A 22,352-nucleotide genomic window follows, 5' to 3' on the forward strand; every position below is an offset into this window, starting at 1 on the left:
AATAAGAACGGAGCAGTTACCTCTCAGTTGACTCGTAGATCAGTGGTGGGACTTATCTGTGACTTGGGTTTCCTGAACTGTATAAAACTCCTTTATCATAACCCCAGTGGTTCTGATGACAGAGTCAAGTCTGAGCGACATCACTAGTTATAATATCAAGCCGGCCTTAAGTGTGTCTTCATTTACTTCCTAAGAACATGGGGAGATAAGCTTCGACCTTCTATTTTGCTTTTGTCCCCAACAATTATCCTCCTTGGTCTAAGTTACTACATATGTCTTTTGCTGAAACTCTCCCCCTCATCAAAATCCTTGAGCTGGGAAACAGGAGGTCTGCGAGGTCCTCGGTATCGACCCTTTTCTTTTTCCAGGTTAAGTCTTGACTTAACCTGAGCTTCCAGTTACTGTCTTTCTTGGGGATGTCTTCTTGGCTGGACTTCTATGACAGAGGACCGCTCTAGAGTACAGCTTGTGGATATTTTCTCTGTCCCGTTAACACGAGGTCGCTGCCTACCCACTGTGTTTTGTTGCTGCCAGCGTGGACACCACACACCTACCTTTTGATGCCTTAAGACAGCTCCCCGAATGCCATGCAGACAGACAGCAACCCTGACACGCTTTGAAGACTGCAAATGAGGTATGACTTCATTTACAATTCCTCTGAGGGAGAGGCCACATCCCTAAAGGAGGGCATTTGGCCTTGGCCACGCTGACTTCATCATGATGGCTGACATTGAGATTACCGATCTGTTTAGAACTGTCTATGGAAATGGGGGTCAGCGAGGAGACTCATCTTCTATAACTGACAAGCTCCAACCCAGGGGATCATTTCTGCCTGAGCCACATGGCCCTGAAAATAAAAGATTTGTCCCAGAAAGGCTGACACAGTCTTAACTTTGGCAGCACGCAAAGTACCTTGGTAATTAAATAACTCTCAGTATGTCAAGATAATTCTTCATTTCCATGTAAATACATTTTAATTTATTGAACTGCCCTTAAGCTCCTGTCAAAAACACATCCAGAAAAATTAGAAGAACTGCTCCAGATTGACCGGCAACCCACAAATGTCTTTGTCTTTGGACTACAGTCCCCAAAGAACTGCACTCCTGGACTAATGTGCGCCGTTGACACATCTGCCAATTTATTTATGGACTGCAGCAGGGGGCTGCCCCCGAGGTTATTTTCCTCTTGCTTATGCAGGCTGCATGCTAGTTCCTCTGATACTGATCAGACTGGGCTTATCCTTCAGCCTGGTCATAAACATAACTTGGTGCACCAGGAAAAATTCTCTCTGGGGCAAGGATGCAGCTGGCTCTGCTGCCGCGTGGTTTCATCATGTTAGAGGGACGCTGTTCATACCCAGAGCGAGGACAGGAGCCTGATGCACTGGGAGTTGCTGAGCTCCCAACAGCTGTCGGGAGACGGTGGTTTTATATTCCTCACCACATGCTACTCGGGGCCCGGTGGACTCAGGCTTGACATTCACAGAAGAGCTTGAATGAGAGTTTAGACTTTTGATATTGCGTTTTACACACTATCTGTAGCCATTCTGCTTTATGTATTAAGGGAACTGAAGATTCAAGGGTCAACATTTAAAACCTCTCCTATTTATTCACTTAGTAAACCTAAGATTGGGGAATGTCTTGATTTGATAGTTAACAAACCAAGAAACATCAGCCAGTGGCTGGTTAAACTCTGGGCCTTCGTTCAGCAGGAGCCTTGGCAGTCTCTTTTTTTTTTTTCTGGAGCTGGGGACGGAACTCAGGGCCTTGAGCTTGCTACGCAAGCGCAAGCGCTCTACCACTGGGCTAAATCCCCAACCCTGGCAGTCTCTTTTTGTAACAAGGTCTCCGTTTGTAGCAAATTCTCAGATGACGTTCACATTCCGTTTCAGTTGCGAGCCTCCAGGCAATCCTGTTCCCAGGAGGCCCTGCTGCTTGACCTTTGCCACCGACTACAATATTTCTTCCTTTCTTTGACATGGTTTAGTTGCCTTTGACCAAATTTACTTTTTAACCCTAACATATCTCCTTAAAGAATAAAAGAAAGAAAACAAAACGATTAGTTCCTTCCCTCCACATTGCAACTGCTTATCAATATCCTGACCCCGGGGATGAAAATATATAACAAGTGTCTTTATCTAATGGATACCATGCTTGGCGTGAGTAGTACTTGGGATGAAGAATGCAGATAGATGACTGTCTACAGCCTGTAGTGAACCAGTCAAGAAATTCGCCATTTTCGTAAGATAAAGGAGTTTTTAAACCATCTCTTTATCCACCCCAGCTCTTTAGTGACAGAGTCCTTCAAAACAAAAGCTCCCCAGAAATCTCTTCTTTCCTCACATGCTGGCCCATGTTCGGAAGCGTAGTATTTGGTGAGGTTATTGACAGCTACGGGGAACAGAAAAATAATTTCTTTTTCTAATTCACACTCTCTCCTTGGCTGGCTGTCGTATTATGCCACCAATCTTAAACTGTGTCAGAGTCGCACCTCCGCTGTCAGACAAACTCTACCACCCTTGCAAGTGACAAGGAGAAATGTGCAAGACGTGTTCGGTCCCTGAGGGCGCATGCCAGAGGCTGCAGCTGAGAACCTGGCCTCCAGGGGAACCTGCGTGTTTGATTTTCCTAAAGCCGGTACTTAGTGAAGAAAAGTCCCGGTGGAGCGAATGCATGCCTGCTCGCTGAGCTTCTGTGTGTTGCTTTACTACCAATATTGCTGATTACTTGTCACAGTGTCACCGTACTATGATCCTGTGTATGTTGGTGATTAAATCTCGAGTCTGCCAACTATCAGCCCTGTGGAGAGCCAAAGCCATCATCGTACGAGGGCAACCGGATTCAATAAAGATTCAGTATGGGGCTCCATCCCAGCCCCGATAGCTGAGGGTCAAACAAGGGGATCCCAAATTGAAGGCTGCCCTGGCCTGTTATAAGGAGAACTTGTCGCACAAAAGCAGGCAAACATACAGGGCCCCGAAGAGGCACGTCCAGGGTTGCCATTTTCGATATGACGCGGAGTCCCTTTCAAAACTCAGGTTTGGTTTTCCTCGTCAACAGAATGAGGCTAACTTGTACAGATGTCCCCAGTCGGAATGGGTGTCAAGGTCGATCAGGTATGATCTACAGACCCACTGTTTCTTAGAGACCTGGTTTGCTTTGCTCAGCTTGCTTTCGCAATTATTGCCTGTGTATTTCAGAACAATATTCTAGCCACAGTTATGCTATGGTAGTTTCCACCCACGGGGCATCACTTGCTGTTAAATCGAGGGCAGAGGGCCCGTCATAATACTCGGATCACGCCCCAGGATTGCCTTTGGAGTTGTGACTTCCTTGCTTTGCTTTTCGTTCTTTCTTCACGGGCTGTAATTTATTTAATTTATTTTGTCTTTCACGCTAGGTTTCACCAGATGGGCTTGATATAGATAGGAATGTCACCATCCTATCCTGGGCAGGTCTGTTTTCTTACTTTTACATAAGCAATGCCATGTTGCTTTTCTGTATGCCTGCCTGCCTCTCCAGTCCCCATTTTGTTTATTCTCATCCTTTCTTTCTTTTTCAACTTGAAACCATCTTTAAAAATATCTTCCCGTGTTGCTTCAAAGTGAGTAGAAAGGCAGAGCCTGCGTGCATTACAGCATAGCTTTACACATTCCCCAGTGATGGTCACCCAGGCTGACTCTAATTCCTTTCTAGCACATAAAGTACAAATGCCCTTGGATTTGTCCCTTAAGTAGTTTTGGAGTTTATGCGTCCAGAAGTACAACTGCTAGGACCTACGATTTATTAGGTCCTTCGCTAGGAAGCCCAGATTGCTCTCTAAACTTCCGTACCCCAGTAAGTGCACAGAGAGTCTCCTTTTCTTATCATTGTGCCTGTCAAAGCTGGCTATTGTGTGACACTTTAAAATAATACGGAAACTAAACATCACTTTGTGGACAACTTCCATCGTTTGATTAGTGGCCAAGCTGGTTCATAGTTTCTTTTACTGACACTGATTTCTAACTTAAAAATCGGGATCAGATGCAACTGAAGTCCGCCGCGGTATATAGAATAATGTATACATCTTTGTCAAATTTCTGATGACTAGTTGAGTATTTTTTGAGCTTTCTAGTCTTCTGCTGATCACCAAACTGTTCTATGTTCCCACAAGACAACCACATTTTTGTACCTTACTATGGGTTTGGGATATACCTTCATATCTGATACGAAAACATTCTTTTGCCATCTTGCCCTATTTAAAAATAAAGGAGCATTTAAAGACATTTGCTTTTCTACATGTTTTTCCCTACCATTTTCCCTACCATTCAATTTCAATTAACTTTTAATCTGTCTGTTTTAATTAAGTTTTATTGAGAAATTTCAGAGGGATTTTTTTTCGGGGAGAATTTAGATCTTTCTATTTTTAACCTATGAACGCCTAAGATGGTGTTTATTTCTAGACATTTAGACCCCTCTATCATTCAGGATTGAACCCAAAGCCTTGAAGAAGGCTCACAGCACTTACGCTGAGCTATGTGTATCCATCCTAGATCTTGTGTGGACCTTGAATCCTATTTCCCCCCAAAGCTCTTCATTCTTTGATAGATTAATTCTAAACACTTCAAGTTTATTTTTAGTCACATGAAATTTTACCCCTTCTTGTTGATAGTACATGTCTATTCTGCTAATTTTTAAAAAGTTTTATTTTTAAAATTATAAATACATTGTTTCCCCCTTCCCTCTCCTCCCTCCAACCCCTCCCACATACCCCTCTTTGCTCTCTTTTTAAACTCATGGCTTCATTTCTCATTAATTGTTGCTGCATGAATATATGCAGAACTTGCCCAGGCTCTGTGTGTATGTTTTTAAGGCTGTCCATAAATAACTAATTTTATAGGAGATCTTATTTTGCTGAGTCTTTCTCTTTTAGTTGTAAGCTTTGGTCAGCAGTAGTCACAAACTGTCCAGTAAGAATGATTCTGTTTCTTTTTACAATATATACCACTGTTTCTCTTGCTTGTATTAAATTCGCTTGGCCAGGACTTTTGCTATTAGGATGAACAGGTTTGCTGTAAGTAGCACTACTCTTGTCAACTGCGAAAGAAATATTTTCAAGATTTCTCTGTTAACTATTTTTTGGTCACATGGACGTGCTTTTCTGTTTTAATTGTTTTGGGTTTTTGGTTATACTATGGTTTAGAACTTAAATGTTCTTCAAAATCTTGTATGTTCTAAGATTGGTTGCCACACTCTGGTACTGTTAGGAAGTGGACAACCTTAGGAAGTAGGTCTCAATGCAAGGAAGTTATTTCATTTATGGTGGATCTTTGAGGTGTTTACCGGGACTGCAGGCATCTTTCTCTAGTGTGTTGCTTTTCGGCTATGATAGGATGAGCATTGTCCTGTAGCCCATGCTCCTGATACAGCAGATACCTCCCCAATTCAAAACATCAGGATCAAATAACCACGGACTGAAACCACGTGTCACAATAAAGCTTCCTTTTTGTAAGCTTGCTGTCTAAGATATCTTTGTCATGGCAATAAAAGGATACCTAGTTAGGTAACGTTTATTAGGATTGAAAGGGAACTGCTATTTTTCTATGTTTAGAATTTTAAAATTATACAATTGCATTGATCTTTATTAATTTGGCTCAATATATGTCTGATAGAATTAATAGGGACTTTAAAACAATTTCTTTACACCTATTTTCTATGCTCAACATGAAGCTATTCTGCTTTTTATTTCTTCTTGGAAATGTGTTGTATCTGAGAGGACTTTAGATGGTCTCTCCAAAGTCACGAATGCCAACAACTCTTGCCATGCACTTACACTGAGTAAATCCTTTACCTGGGCATTGGATTTGAGTTTCTTTAATAGTTTGAGAATATTCCATAGTGCTCTGGAATCCTCTGTTATTAAAATCTCTGATTGCATTTCAGGTCTTTTAGAGGTGTTGCACTGTTTCCTCCTGGATGGTTAAATCATCTTCTCTTTATCTTTAATATCCTTAAGTTTCACCACAGTTGCCTGCCTGAGAGTTTTCACACCCATTTATTTGATAATATGTGAGCATTTAAAACATTTTTCTTTATTCCATCAATCATGAAAACATTTCGTTTTGTTTCTTTTAATTTTTTTTCACGTTTCTTTTTTTTTAATTGGATATTTCTTTTTTTTATTTATTTAATACTTAATAATAATTCTTTGGTTTCCGGGCAAACATCCCCCTCCCCCCTCCCCTTCCTTATGGGTGTTCCCCTCCCAACCCTCCCCCCAACAGTCTAGTTCACTGGGGGTTCAGTCTTAGCAGGACCCAGGGCTTCCCCTTCCACTGGTGCTCTTACTAGGATATTCATTGCTACCTATGAGGTCAGAGTCCAGGGTCAGTCCATGTATAGTCTTTAGGTAGTGGCTTAGTCCCTGGAAGCTCTGGTTGCTTGGCATTGTTGTACATATGGGGTCTCGAGCCCCTTCAAGCTCTTCCAGTTCTTTCTCTGATTCCTTCAACGGGGGTCCTATTCTCATTCAGTGGTTTGCTGCTGGCATTCGCCTCTGTATTTGCTGTATTCTGGCTGTGTCTCTGAGGAGCGATCTACATCCGGCTCCTGTCGGTCTGCACTTCTTTGCTTCATCCATCTTGTCTAATTGGGTGGCTGTATATGTATGGGCCACATGTGGGGCAGGCTCTGAATGGGAGTTCCTTCAGTCTCTGTTTTAATCTTTGCCTCTCTCTTCCCTGCCAAGGGTATTCTTGTTCCCCTTTTAGAGAAGGAGTGAAGCATTCACATTTTGATCATCTGTCTTGAGTTTCATTTGTTCTAGGCATCTAGGGTAATTCAAGCATTTGGGCTAATAGCCACTTATCAGTGAGTGCATACCATGTATGTCTTTCTGTGATTGGGTTAGCTCTCTCAGGATGATATTTTCCAGTTCCAACCATTTGCCTACGAATTTCATAAAGCCGTTGTTTTTGATAGCTGAGTAATATTCCATTGTGTAGATGTACCACATTTTCTGTATCCATTCCTCTGTTGAAGGGCATCTGGGTTCTTTCCAGCTTCTGGCTATTATAAATAAGGCTGCGATGAACATAGTGGAGCACGCGTCTCTTTTATATGTTGAGGTATCTTTGGGTATATGCCCAAGAGAGGTATAGCTGGATCCTCAGGCAGTTCAATGTCCAATTTTCTGAGGAACCTCCAGACTGATTTCCAGAATGGTTGTACCAGTCTGCAATCCCACCAACAATGGAGGAGTGTTCCTCTTTCTCCGCATCCTCGCCAGCATCTGCTGTCACCTGAGTTTTTGATCTTAGCCATTCTCACTGGTGTGAGGTGAAATCTCAGGGTTGTTTTGATTTGCATTTCCCTTATGACTAAAGATGTTGAAAATTTCTTTAGGTGTTTCTCAGCCATTCGGCATTCCTCAGCTGTGAATTCTTTGTTTAGCTCTGAAGCCCATTTTTTAATAGGGTTATTTGTCTCCCTGCAGTCTAACTTCTTGAGTTCTTTGTATATTTTGGATATAAGGCCTCTATCTGTTGTAGGATTGGTAAAGATCTTTTCCCAATCTGTTGGTTGCCGATTTGTCCTAACCACAGTGTCCTTTGCCTTACAGAAGCTTTGCAGTTTTATGAGATCCCATTTGTCGATTCTTGATCTTAGAGCATAAGCCATTGGTGTTTTGTTCAGGGAATTTTTTCCAGTGCCCATGTGTTCCAGATGCTTCCCTAGTTTTTCTTCTATTAGTTTGAGTGTATCAGGTTTGATGTGGAGGTCCTTGATCCACTTGGACTTAAGCTTTGTACAGGGTGATAAGCATGGATCAATCTGCATTCTTCTAGATGTTGACCTCCAGTTGAACCAGCACCATTTGCCGAAAATGCTATCCTTTTTCCATTGGATGGTTTTGGTTCCTTTGTCAAAAATCAAGTGACCATAGGTGTGTGGGTTCATTTCTGGGTCTTCAATTCTATTCCATTGGTCTATCTGTCTGTCTCTGTACCAATACCATGCAGTTTTTATCACTATTGTTCTGTAATACTGCTTGAGTTCAGGGATAGTGATTCCCCTGAAGTCCTTTTATTGTTGAGGATAGCTTTAGCTATCCTGGGTTGTTTGTTATTCCAGATGAATTTGCAAATTGTTCTGTCTAACTCTTTGAAGAATTGGATTGGTATTTTGATGGGGATTGCATTGAATCTGTAGATCGCTTTTGGTAAAATGGCCATTTTTACTATATTAATCCTGCCAATCCATGAGCATGGGAGATCTTTCCATCTTTTGAGGTCTTCTTCAATTTCTTTCCTCAGTGTCTTGAAGTTCTTATTGTACAGATCTTTTACTTGCTTGGTTAAAGTCACACCGAGGTACTTTATATTATTTGGGTCTATTATGAATGGTGTCGTTTCCCTAATTTCTTTCTCGGCTTGTTTCTCTTTTGTGTAGAGGAAGGCTACTGATTTATTTGAGTTAATTTTATACCCAGCCACTTTGCTGAAGTTGTTTATCAGCTTTAGTAGTTCTCTGGTGGAACTTTTGGGATCACTTAAATAAACTATCATATCATCTGCAAATAGTGATATTTTGACTTCTTCTTTTCCGATCTGTATCCCCTTGACCTCCTTTTGTTGTCTGCTTGCTCTGGCTAGAACTTCAAGAACTATATTGAATCAGTAGGGAGAGAGTGGGCAGCCTTGTCTAGTCCCTGATTTTAGTGGGATTGCTTCAAGTTTCTCTCCATTTAGTTTAATGTTAGCAACTGGTTTGCTGTATATGGCTTTTACTATGTTTAGGTATGGGCCTTGAATTCCTATTCTTTCCAGGACTTTTATCATGAAGGGGTGTTGAATTTTGTCAAATGCTTTCTCAGCATCTAATGAAATGATCATGTGGTTTTGTTCTTTCAGTTTGTTTATATAATGGATCACGTTGATGGTTTTCCGTATATTAAACCATCCCTGCATGCCTGGGATGAAGCCTACTTGATCATGGTGGATGATTGTTTTGATGTGCTCTTGGATTCGGTTTGCCAGAATTTTATTGAGTATTTTTGCGTCGATATTCATAAGGGAAATTGGTCTGAAGTTCTCTTTCTTTGTTGGGTCTTTGTGTGGTTTAGGTATAAGAGTAATTGTGGCTTCATAGAAGGAATTCGGGAGTGATCCATCTGTTTCAATTTTGTGGAATAGTTTGGATAATATTGGTATGAGGTCTTCTATGAAGGTTTGATAGAATTCTGCACTAAACCCATCTGGACCTGGGCTCTTTTTGGTTGGGAGACCTTTAATGACTGCTTCTATTTCCTTAGGAGTTATGGTGTTGTTTAACTGGTTTATCTGTTCCTGATTTAACTTCGGTACCTGATATTTGTCTAGGAAATTGTCCATTTCCTGTAGATTTTCAAGTTTTGTTGAATATAGGCTTTTATAGTAAGATCTGATGATTTTTTGAATTTCCTCTGAATCTGTAGTTATGTCTCCCTTTTCATTTCTGATTTTGTTAATTTGGACACAATCTCTGGGTCCTCTCATTAGTCTGGCTAAGGGTTTATCTATCTTGTTGATTTTCTCAAAGAACCAACTTTTGGTTCTGTTGATTCTTTCTATGGTCCTTTTTGTTTCTACTTGGTTGATTTCAGCTCTGAGTTTGATTATTTCCTGCCTTCTACTCCTCCTGGGTGTATTTGCTTCTTTTTGCTCTAGCGCTTTTAGGTGTGTCAAGCTGCTGACATATGTTCTTTCCTGTTTCTTTCTGCAGGCACACAGCGCTATGAGTTTTCCTCTTAGCACAGCTTTCATTGTGTCCCATAAGTTTGGGTATGTTGTACCTTCATTTTCATTAAATTCTAAAAAGTTTTTAATTTCTTTCTTTATTTCTTCCTTGACTAGGTTATCATTGAGTAGAGCATTGTTCAATTTCCACGTATATGTGGGCCTTCTTCCCTTATTGTTATTGAAGACCAGTTTTAGGCCGTGGTGGTCTGATAGCACGCATGGGATGATTTCTATCTTTCTGTACCTGTTGAGGCCCGTTTTTTGACCAACTATATGGTCAATTTTGGAGAAAGTACCATGAGGAGCTGAGAAGAAGGTATATCCTTTTGCTTTAGGATAGAATGTTCTATAAATATCTGTTACGTCCATTTGGCTCATGACTTCTCTTAGTCTGTCTATGTCTCTGTGTAATTTCTGTTTCCATGATCTGTCCATTGATGCGAGTGGGGTGTTGAAATCTCCCACTATTATTGTGTGAGGTGCAATGTGTGTTTTGAGCTTAATAAGGTTTCTTTTACGTATGTAGGTGCCCTTGTATTTGGGGCATAGATATTTAGGATTGAGAGTTCATCTTGGTGGATTTTTCCTTTGATGAATATGAAGTGTCCTTCCTTATCTTTTTTGATGACTTTTAATTGAAAATTGATTTTATTTGATATTAGAATGGCTACTCCAGCTTGCTTCTTCTGACATTTGCTTGGAAAGTTGTTTTCCAGCCTTTCACTCTGAGGTAGTGTCTGTCTTTGTCTCTGAGGTGTGTTTCCTGTAGGCAGCAGAATGCAGGGTCCTCGTTGCATATCCAGTTTGTTAATCTATGTCTTTTTATTGGGGAGTTGAGGCCATTGATGTTGAGAGATATTAAGGAATAGTGATTATTGCTTCCTGTTATATTCACATTTGGATGTGAGGTTATGTTTGTGTGCTTTTCTTCTCTTTGTTTTGTTGCCAAGACAATTAGTTTCTTGCTTCTTCTAGGTTATAACTTGCCTCCTTATGTTGGGCTTTACCCTTTATTATCCTTTGTAGTGCTGGATTTGTAGAAAGATATTGTGTAAATTTGGTTTTGTCATGGAATATCTTGGTTTCTCCATCTATGTTAATTGAGAGTTTTGAAGGATACAGTAACCTGGGCTGGCACTTGTGTTCTCTTAGGGTCTGTATGACATCAGTCCAGGATCTTCTGGCCTTCATAGTTTCTGGCGAAAAGTCTGGTGTGATTCTGATAGGTCTGCCTTTATATGTTACTTGACCTTTTTCCCTTACTGCTTTTAATATTCTTTCTTTATTTTGTGCGTTTGGTGTTTTGACTATTATGTGACGGGAGGTGTTTCTTTTCTGGTCCAATCTATTTGGAGTTCTGTAGGCTTCTTGTATGCCTATGGGTATCTCTTTTTTTAGGTTAGGGAAGTTTTCTTCTATGATTTTGTTGAAGATATTTACTGGTCCTTTGAGGTGGGAGTCTTCACTCTCTTCTATACCTATTATCCTTAGGTTTGATCTTCTCATTGAGTTCTGGATTTCCTGTATGTTTTGGACCAGTAGCTTTTTCTGCTTTACATTATCTTTGACAGTTGAGTCAATGATTTCTAGGGAATCTTCTGCTCCCGAGATTCTCTCTTCCATCTCTTGTATTCTGTTGGTGAAGCTTCTATCTACAGCTCCTTGTCTCTTCTTTTGATTTTCTATATCCAGGGTTGTTTCCATGTGTTCTTTCTTGATTGCTTCTATTTCCATTTTTAATTCCTTCCACTGTTTGATTGTGTTTTCCTGGAATTCTTTCAGGGATTTTTGTGTCTCCTCTCTATGGGTTTCTACTTGTTTATTTATGTTTTCCTGGAATTCTTTCAGGCATTTTTGCGATTCCTCTCTGTAGGCTTCTACTTGTTCTCTAAGGGAGTTCTTCACGTCTTTCTTGAAGTCCTCCAGCATCATGATCAAATATGATTTTGAAAGTAGATCTTGCTTTTCTGGTGTGTTTGGATATTCCATGTTTATTTTGGTGGGAGAATTGGGTTCCGATGATGCCATGTAGTCTTGGTTTCTGTTGCTTGGGTTCCTGCGCTTGCCTCTCGCCATCAGATTATCTCTAGTGTTACTTTGTTCTGCTATTTCTGACAGTGGCTAGACTGTCCTATAAGCCTGTGTGTCAGGAGTGCTGTAGACCTGTTTTCCTGTTTTCTTTCAGCCAGTTATGGGGACAGAGTGTTCTGCTTTCGGGCGTGTAGTTTTTCCTCTCTACAGGTCTTCAGCTGTTCCTGTGGGCCTGTGTCTTGAGTTCACCAGGCAGGTCACTTGCAGGGGAAAAGTTGGTCCTACCTGAGGTTCCGAGGCTCAAGTGTGCTTGTGGGGTACTGCCTAAGTCCTCTCCGCGGCGGCAGCAACTGAGTAGATCTGCGCCGCTCTTTCCGGGAGCCTCCGTGCACCAGGGTTCCAGATGGCGTTTGTTGTTTTCCTCTGGCGTCTGGATGTGCGCAGAGTGCAGTCTCTTCTGGTTTCCCAGGCGTGTCTGCCTCTCTGTAGGTTTAGCTCTCCCTCCCACGGGATTTGGGTGCAGAGAACTGTTTATCCGGTCTGTTTCCTTCAGGTTCCGGCGGTGTCTCAGGCGCAGGGGTCCTGCCGCTCCTGGGCCCTCCCCTACGGGAACCCAGAGGCCTTATACAGTTTCCTCTTGGGCCAGGGATGTGGGCAGGGGTGGGCAGTGATGGTGGTCTCCTCCGCTCTGCATCCTCAGGAGTGCCCACCTGACCAGGCGGTGAGGTCTCTCTCCCACGGGGTTTGGGAGCAGAGAGCTGCTGCGGGCCGGGATCCGCGGGTGTGGGAATGACATCTGAAATTGATCTCTGGCTTCTACATGCCTAAGCCCTTCTCTGCATTGTCATAGTCAGGGTTTCTATTCCCGCATAAACATCCTGACCACGAAGCAAGTTGGGGAGGAAAGGGTTTATTCAGCTTACACTTCCACATTGCTGTTCATCACTAAAGGAAGTCAGGACTGGAACTCAAGCAGGTCAGGAAGCAGGAGCTGATGCAGAGGCCATGGAGGGATGTTACTCACTGGCTTGCTTCCCCTGGCTTGCTCAGCTTGCTCTCTTATAGAACCCAGGACCACCAGCCCAGGGATGGCACCACCCACAAGGGGTCCTCCCACCTTGATCACTAATTGAGAAAATGCCTTACAGCTGGGTCTCATGGAGGCCTTTCCACAAAGGAGGCTCCTTTCTCTGTGATAGCTCCAGCTTGACATACAAAACCAGCCAGTTCACACACCACCAGAAACAAATACACACATACAGGCGCGCATACAGGCGCGCATGCACGCGCGTGCGCGCGCGCGCGCGCACACACACACACACACACACACATTGTCTTTTCCATATATTTAATTTTATTTTCCATATATTTAATTTTTCTTCTCCAAGGCATTCTTGATTAAGATAGTTTTTTGTTATTCTTCTGGTTTTGTTCTTAGTGTTTAGCTGTTTTTATGTCTGCCTAACCCTTTTTCTTCCCGCCCACCCTCCCTTCCTCCTTGACACTTTCCATGAGCATTTATACACTAGTTTGTGCTACCTAAGTTATTTTCATTGTATTTATTTCATCATTCTGTTCATATATACTTTTTACAACATTCGTCTTCCTTATACTTAGCACTGACACCAGAGTCTTCTTTATAACTGCTTTTCTGTTTCATATCCTATAAATGTCCCCCTTGACCAATTCAATGATGTATATTGCTTTATTTTACATTTTCAATGCCCAGTCTCTTAGATGTATTTGTTCTGCCCTGGTTATAACAGATTGTTCATACACTGACACCCTTCCCTGCACTGTTTCTCAGATCCCTTATCATTTTTTATCAGATAACACCTATTGTTTTGGGATTATTAAAATTTTTGGTAAAATCTGCATGAAGCAAGTTTAAATCTGCAATCAACCCTCTTCTGGCATCCGTGCCCCAGCCCTGGTGAGTGTGGTTGTGATCTGCAGGACATCGAACCCCTTGGGCTGCTATCTTGGTCCAGCTGCTGTGTTTGTCTTGTTTGCCTTCATGGCAAGTGACCAAGAATCTCAAGAGAATCTCTTGATTATTGTGCCAGAGATTTTCCTGTTTCTGAATTAAAAGCTATGCCATAGTCAGTTACCCTAAGTGAGTGCAGGAGATCATCTGTGAATACAGAATGAGCCGTGCCTCCATCCGGGTTGGTGCATCTCACTGACTATACATAATGGTAGCTGTCAACTTTCTAGTATTCAGTGGTACTGAACAAGGCTTGCTAGGAATCTATGAACGACAAAATCAATAACAAATGCTTCCCCGAAGTCTATTCCTCACAGGAGATACCAAGCCTTCTGGTATTTGATGCAATCCTCACCCTTGCAACAAATACAAGCATGATGTCATCATTTTCTTTCTCTTTCTACGTTTTTTTTTAAAGATTTATTTACTTTATTTATATGAGAACACTGTAGCTGTCTTCAGACACACCAGAAGAGGGCATCAGATCCCATTATAGATGGTTGTGAGCCACCATGTGGGTCTACGTTTTTTAATATATCAGATCCACAGTTTTCGGTCTGCTTCAAAGATATCTCTACTATTGAATTTGGGGGCTGGCAAAGACATGGGGTCATAGTCTTTTCAAGAGAGGGAAGTTAAGGTTGAGCTCAAATTATAATAGAGTATATGACCCATTCTTTCAAGTAACTTCCAAGAGAAGCAGCACACGCTAAAATGTTGAAATCACTTTCTCCAACTGTCAATGTCATTTCACCGTTTTATTCAAAGCCGGAAACTCCTCTATCCCAGGCTTAGAGATGTTCTCTGTTTGCCTTTAACTTCCAGGAATGGTTAAGTGTTATAAACAACATTAAACTTCTTGGAGCAAAATAAAAAAAAAAACCCACTAGGAATAAAAGTATTACTAAAATACTATTTGACACAGAAAATGAAATAACAAAGACTTATCTTTAAGAACCATTAAGTACAAACGTAATGAATAACATTGCCCTAGTGTTTTATACTATCCATTTATCAGTGTAGTCATGATCATAAATCCTGCATTCTTAAACTGCTTCCCGAAGGATAAATATTAGGGTAAGACCCATGAGAGTTGTTGCTAATAAAAGCCTTGCATTCCTGGCATATCCAGTACACATCTTATAATGCCATAAAATACTAAGCCAAATTCTACCTGGAAACAATTCAGAATAGTTAAGCAGAATGCATTCGTTGGTGGTTTTCGGATGTTAGCTGTACCAGAGAACTCTTGGTTCTTGCTAAGTCTACAGCTTGAAAGAAGGCACGTGACCCTTGTCAGGGCACCCGCGGCTTATTCCAAAGGCATACTTTAAACACTGTCTCATCGGCTAATAACCCTTCAGGGTATCACCACATCCACATAACCTTCAGGAATTCGGGGGAAAGGTGCCATATCGAATAATGCCGTGATGGAGCTCAACGTTTTCTAGTCGAATCTGGTTTTTCCTGTGAGACTTTAAGGACTTATCACATGGTGCCAAAGAGAGTTAGTTATTGGTTAGAGAGAACAATGGCGTCAGTCGGTCGAGCTTTCACTACGAATGGATGCAGGGGTGTGGGGGATATGTTATCTCTAATCCCGTGGTGGTTCCAACTGTGTTGGAACTCGTGGACACACAGGTCTCAGGTGGCCCAAGAGAATCTGAGAGCTTCAGAAATGGAACGTGTCTGTCTGTCTGTCTGTCTCTCCATCTCTCAGTCTCTACATGTCTCTCCCTCTCCCCCGCCCCCCCCCCTCTCTCTCTCTCACACACACACACACAGACACACACATACACACACACACACACACACACACACACACACACACACACACACACGCCATACTAAAATCCTAAGACTTTGTTTACCTCCACAAACATTTTGCAAAGAAATGGAAAGAAGAAGGGAAGGGGCGTATGTAAAAAGAAATGAAATGAAGCCGTAAATGAATCCTTACCATGATGATCTATATTTTTAATTAAAGACATGTCCTTGGAAGTAGAGTGTATTTTGCTAACTGATATTTTCTGGTTTTACTTTGTGGGCAGTGATGCCTGGTGTAGAAGTGGGATTTAATCACGACGATAGAATATGATGTTGATCACCTCTCTCTAGCTACCGCCTTCTCACCTTGGGACTGCCTGTGCATTGAACTCTCAGTATTCTCAGTGAACACTGCAGTCTGTAACTGGCCCGCCTACCTTTCTTTGCAAGGTGCACAGCTTCTGCATGCTCAACACTGGTGACTTCAGTGCCATTGACAGACAGCACCACGTCTCCGATCTGGAGTCCGGCTTCCTCAGCAGCGCTGTCTGAAAGTAGACAGACAACAACAGTCTCCTTAACAGAGGGTCCCACATTGAGTGTCCTGCTGTTGTATTTAGAGAAAAAAAAGGACTTTTCTATAGGGCCTTTCCTTCCAACGTTAGACAATTGTTTATGTCATTAATAAGAAAGAAAGTGTTCTCCTGTCCGCCTCCCTTTCATTTCTAGGACTTAAACATTCAGCCTGGCTTTTGAGAAGCTCCTTTGCAATACAATGGCAAAGCGCTCTGAAACTCAATCTATTCATCCACGAGGAGGCCGAGCTACTGCTTCTCCTTCCCCATTGCTGGGAGGTCTCTTTGTAACCCTGAGAAAAATCACTTAACCTCAATATCTTCATCTCTAAGAAGGGGGCTGGGGCAGAGGCTCTCTGCAGGACAGTTCTGGGAACAAGTAATTGAAATACTTATAAAGTTGTGGCAAAAACAGATCTCAGAGTAGTTGGGGGCGGGGTTGAGGGAAGAAATAGCACCCGAGTTGCTTTCACTTGAATTGTTTAGGCTCTGCTCTGAGTCTTTTCAGATAGGAAATTGAAAGTGGCCTCAGGTTTACGGGACTAAGTTGAGAAGGCTGGGGGCTCTTTCCAGGGGACACTTTGTCCCTTGGGTTTCTATCACTTACACTTCTGCAACAGACTTCCATATGTTCTAAGAGTTAAAAGTCAATATGCTATTTTAAGGTTAATTCGTTTTTAAAAATATGGCCTCCTATATTTGACCAAAATTCTTCTTACAGCAAGCAGTTTCATTCTGCCTTTTCTTTCTTCATTCAGTTAAAACCCACTTCCTCTCTCCTTGATGTGCATGCAGGGTATGTGTGTGCTGTTCATGGGCCCACAGAGAAGCATGGGCAATAGAAAGTTTTAAACATGGAGAAGGTCACACACCTCCTCAAAGAATATTCACTTTAAATATTACCTTTTTGTTTTGATTTTTTTTATTATTTTTATGCATAAGAGGGTTCTGCCTGCATGTGTGTCTGTACGCCAAACGGATGTCTGGTGTCTGGAGAGACCAGAAGAGGGAGTCACATCCCCTGGAACTGGAGACACAGATGGTTGTGGCCACTGGCTTGCTGGGAATCAAAGCAATATTGTTTGGAAGAATTGCCCGTGATCTTAAACATTGAGCCATATCTCTAGAACCAAAGAATACTAATTTATGTTTTTTTTTGTTGTGTTTTGTTTTTTTTTTGTTTTGTTTTTATCTTTTGGTTCTTTGAGATAGGATTTCTCTGTGTACCCCTGATTGTCCCGGAACTTCCTCTATAGACCAAGCTGGCCTCGAACTCACAGAGCTCTGCCTCCGGAGTGCTGGGATGCTGGGATTGAGGCATGAGTCTCAAAGCCTGACCAAGAATGCTAGCTTTAAAATGTGACTCAGTTGCTGAGGGCAACATAACAAATAATCCATGTCTCATTCACTTCAGAATGGGGAAAGAAGTAATCTTTGATAGTCCTGCTCATTTATATACTGTTCTGCTTGCAGTCCATTACATCTCAGGGTACAGAGCTGATTTATTTGAATCAATTGCAATGAATACGTTGCTCCATTGTCTTAAAGGGCTCAGAAAATTTGTTTATGGCATTGCAAAATAACAACATAGGTCCAGTGAAATTTCTTATTATTTTCTGTATTCCCCATAACAACCACTATTGTCTTAAAGGTTAACAGCCATTCAACAAATAGATATTGAGTAGATAAATGAAGCACTCCAAATTATATGATATAGTTCTTTTTTTTGCCAAGGACCTTCAGTTCTACTGGCAAGGAAAGGAGGAGCAGAGCAGAAAAGGCCATTTCATTTGCAGTATAGCAGATGATAGATATAAAACAAACTCCAAAAAGAGGATTATATATTGTGATTGTGGAGAAAGGAATTCTCACTCCAATTCATGGTGATTATAAAATGACTTTTGGGAAAAGGACAATATTAACTGATATTGATGAGTCTGATATTAATGGCTTAGTGAGCTCTGTTTCACAGTGAGTGTTAAGGAGGACAGAGTGGTGGAGACTGCTAGTTTTGTATACTTCTAACCCCTCCACTGTCTGGGCTCACAGTTGATCAGTCTTCCTCAGATTCCTTTGCAGTTGGGCATACAATATGTAAAAGGCCTAGCCACTGCAATGTGACCGGAAGTGGGTTCCATTTGTGGGCCTAGACCCTAAATGCACAGGAAGGCCACCCTGTCCTTCTCCCTTTTTCCATCTGTCTGGAAACTACAGTGGCTTCAGAGTCCTGGGGGATGATAGAGTCATAAGGAAAAATGGAACGCACGCAGATCATGAGACTCTATGTGGGGTAAAACTCTCTCTAAAGAACATCCGCATTGAGCTACGTCCGTATTTAATACCTTTTGTTTTGCTTGTCTTGAGTCATGCTAATCTTTTTGTTGCCAAGTTAACATAATTTTGAAAGCACCAGCAAACCCAAACCAGTTTGTATTCTAAACGAGGTATCCAGACAGAGTTAGTGACTCAGGTGAGATGGCACGGAGGCTATGGGGTAAGAGGTGTTGGCCATGGAGATAACATAAAGGAGTCAGGCAAAGGAGAAAGGGTACTATGGAATAGCATTCTCAAAATATTAAAGAAACTCAAATGCAATACCCAGGTAAAGGATTTACTCATGGCAAAGGGTTGTTGGCATTTGTGACTTTGGAGAGACTATCTAAAGTCCTCTGACATTGGGGAGATATTAAACATTGCAAACGGGGTGTGTGTTTTATACTTCAGGCTTTAGGAAGATTACTTTAGACTAGAGATAGATTAAGTGAAACAGACCAGTATGGACATCATTACTAGAATTTAAGATAACTCTAGAGACGAGCGGAAGCAAACCAGCCTGTCACACGACTTGACACGCTTAGCCGCACCTGCCTGTCTATCCTTAACGGACCCTAAACATCCCACCAGCAAGGAAAATTCCTCATGTGTTTATCATGGTGTTTTCTATACTCAGATAAGCTCTGATATAAGGAAGGAAAACCTAAAACATCGGTTGAATGAGTGTTTGCTTTCAGATACACTGAAATAACCACGGAGAATATAATTTAAAATGTTCATTGGGATGAATGAAAAATGTGTTAGGAAGAGGGAAGCCTAGTGGTAGACGGTTGCCCAGCATGAGTGAGGCCTAGGGTTCAGTCCAGACAAATTGAGAATTTCAAGTATGAGTATTAAGATAGAACCAACAAATGGCAATTCAGACAATGTAAGGAGAGAAATAAAGAGCACTGAAGAAAAAATTTTCAAAAAGAGCTACTATTAGTAAGGGAGAGGAAGGGGGTTGGACAAAGAAAAATTTAAGTCAGAGCAGGTAAACCTTAGGGAATAGAGTCACTAGAGACCACAATGAAGACAGGACTTAGCTGCTACAGCACAGCATGCAGACCTGAGCTTGTATGCCCAGCATCTGTGTAGAAAGCTAGGTAAGGCAGTGGAAAGCTGTAATCACAATGTTGGAAACAGAGACAGGAGACGGATCCCCGGGCTTCCTGGGAGTCAATCAACTCAAAGGTTAGTGAGAGACTTGTCTCAAAGAGTAAGGTGGAAATCGAGAAAGGGAGGCATGTGATGTTGGCTAACATTCATGTGCACATGTATGCTTGCACAAATACACACACACACACACACACACACATGCATGTATATGGACACATATGGACATACAGAGAGGGGAGAGAGGGAGACAGAGAGACAGAGAGACAGAGAGAGACAGAGACACATAGAAGCAGAAAAACACAGGAGGGAAAAAAATTCAACATGAAGAGAATATCAACTTTTCCATATTGAGGCCATAAGAGCAATAATAATATCATCATAAGTAACCCCAATCTCTTAAAGACACTAAGAGAAGAAGAGCAGGAGGAAGAACGTGGGCATTTGTATGAATCAATATGCTAAATGACTCACTAGATTTGTCAGTAAACACTAGAAAATCTAAATCCCAGTACGTGTTTAATTGTAAGTTTTCCAAGTAAAATTTACTTTAAAATAAATTTTTATTTAAAGGTTCTATCACTATGAAGATATTTCTATTATGATTATACAATTTGATTTTTTACTTTTTTTTTGCAGTGTTGTTCGAGATTCCTTTGCACTCTTGCTAGTATTTATTATCTGGACCTTTATTTTAACCATACGTGTGAGCAAAATCATTGTATGTGGTTTTTCTTTCTCTGATTAGAAACCCAATAATTTGTTTTTTGATTGTTTGTTTATCTTCTTCAGGTAAATATCTATACACAGACCTGTTCATTTTAAATAGTATTTTATCTATGTTATTTGTTATGATACCAAGTTTTATCACTGTTGGTAGGGCATTAGTACAGATAGCTACTCTCATGGCTAGTTCATAGACCTGCCTCTAATTTTAAATAGTGGGCATGAGCTGTTGTACTGTGGACTGTCAGGCCTCTTCCAAGATTCACCTTTAGCTAATAACGATGCTGGAGTTGTTGAATAAGAGCTCCATTGAGGACAGAGATGGTTCAAGGTGACATGATAATATAGCACACAAGTGCGTGCTGTATTTGAGGCTGGTCTTGATACAGAAGTAGTCAACATAAATTGCTCAGGAAGGTAAAAGGTGATAGGAAAACATGACTGTGATTTTCTAAACTTGCAATTTCCCCCAAATAGATATACTTCTAAGTTTATGAGGGAAAGCTAAATAGGAGTTACTCCATGCTTTCATGCATATTTACATATAATGCAGATTCCGAAAACCTTCTACTTAAAAAGAAAAAAAAAAGGAAGAAGGATGCACTTTTCCTTTTGAAATTGGTAGTCTAACAGTAGCATTTTACATTCTGGAGCTCGAGAAAGTCAGGCTTTGTTCGTCAGTTCCTCCCTTGCTTATCCCGCCTTAAGTGTATAGTTTTCTTTCCGAGTTTGCTCGCTATCAAAGTTGAAACATCTGTTTCTTTTGTTTATGCCAACAGATCTCACAGGCACCCGGGCTTTCACAGAAGCCGTTCATGCAGATGCCAGCCGGGTGTGGGCAATTAGTTGTGTAAGTGCCAAGCAAGCTCACACTCTGTATACTTACAGATAATCATTTCCACCCCACCTACAGGTCTCTTCTCTTTATCTTTTTCATCTTTAGTGTGTAATTAAGCCTCTGCACTGCATCCAGAACAATGTTTTATCGTATGAATACGATTCTCAGAAGGGCTGAAAATCTGTGTAATTTTAAAGTCCCTCAACCCCTCATTTAGTAGATTTGAGTAGACAATGGATTTCAGAGGGATTCTCAGCGCTGAGAAATGCATTTAAGAAAAAAAATGAGAGAACTACACACAGCAGCTACTCAAATCCCTGCCAGGGCAGCACTTTCTTATGTTGAATAAAATCCTGGGTTAACTATGTATTGTAGCATTTCTGCAACAGAAAAGGCGCTTCAGCTTTCTCATTGCAGAACACCTCAGGGCCCGGTAAATTAAACGGTCCCTGCAGAACATGCAGTATTATTTGTTTTTGTATTAGAATGACAAGAATATAGTTAACCATCACAACTGAATAGTGACAAAGATATCACCAATTAACTCTCTAATGGTGGATTTTCGTGATTACATTGACTTGAATCACCAAGGAGACATACATCTTGGTGTGGATGAATGTGTGCAGTACTATTCTGCCCACTGGCTGGGGTCTCAAATCGAATAAAGAGGAGAAGGGGGAGAGGAGATAGAGAGGAAAGGAAGGAAGGATGAAAGGACAGAAGGAGAGAGAGAGAGAGAGAGAGAGAGAGAGAGAGAGAGAGATCAAGCAGCTAAGTAACAACTCTCAACTCTCTTTGTTTCTGGGTCTACCCACATATAAAGAGCCCTAGTCCCATACTCCTGTCACCATGGGTTGTATCCTGCCTTCCCGGTCACCATACCTGGTATGCCTTCCTTGCTACCATGGCCTGTGTATTAGTCAGCATTCTCTCTAGGAACAGAAGGTATAGAGTGAATATTGGGTTTAAATGAATGTGTGTACTACTATCCCACCTATGGTTTGGGTCTCAAATTGAATAAAAATGAGAACGGGGAGAGGAGTGAGAGTGGAAAGGAGAGAGGAGGAAGAGGAGGAGGAGGAAGAGGAGGAGGAGGGAGAGGAGGAAGGTGAGAAGAAGACGAGGAGGAAGAGGAGGAGGAGGAGGGAGAGGAGGAAGTGAGATATCAAGCAGCTAAGCATCAATTCTCATCATTTCTTGGTCCGCCCAGATAAGAGGAATCCTAATCCTACTCATATACAC

At 41.5% G+C, this 22,352-nt stretch overlaps 1 protein-coding gene across 1 annotated transcript in view; it reads right to left on the minus strand.

Moving 5' to 3' along the window:
• The window catches only part of Pdzph1 (PDZ and pleckstrin homology domains 1), a 141,106-nt gene that overhangs the window by 60,663 nt on the left and 58,091 nt on the right, over nt 1-22,352 (minus strand). The window contains 1 exon segment of the mRNA NM_001402237.1: nt 15,980-16,090. Within this exon segment, the coding sequence (NP_001389166.1) occupies nt 15,980-16,090 (111 nt within the window).

Source organism: Rattus norvegicus, chromosome 9 (assembly GCF_021556685.1).
Source record: "Rattus norvegicus strain SHRSP/BbbUtx chromosome 9, alternate assembly SHRSP_T2T, whole genome shotgun sequence".
Classification (NCBI taxonomy): Eukaryota; Metazoa; Chordata; class Mammalia; order Rodentia; family Muridae; genus Rattus; species Rattus norvegicus.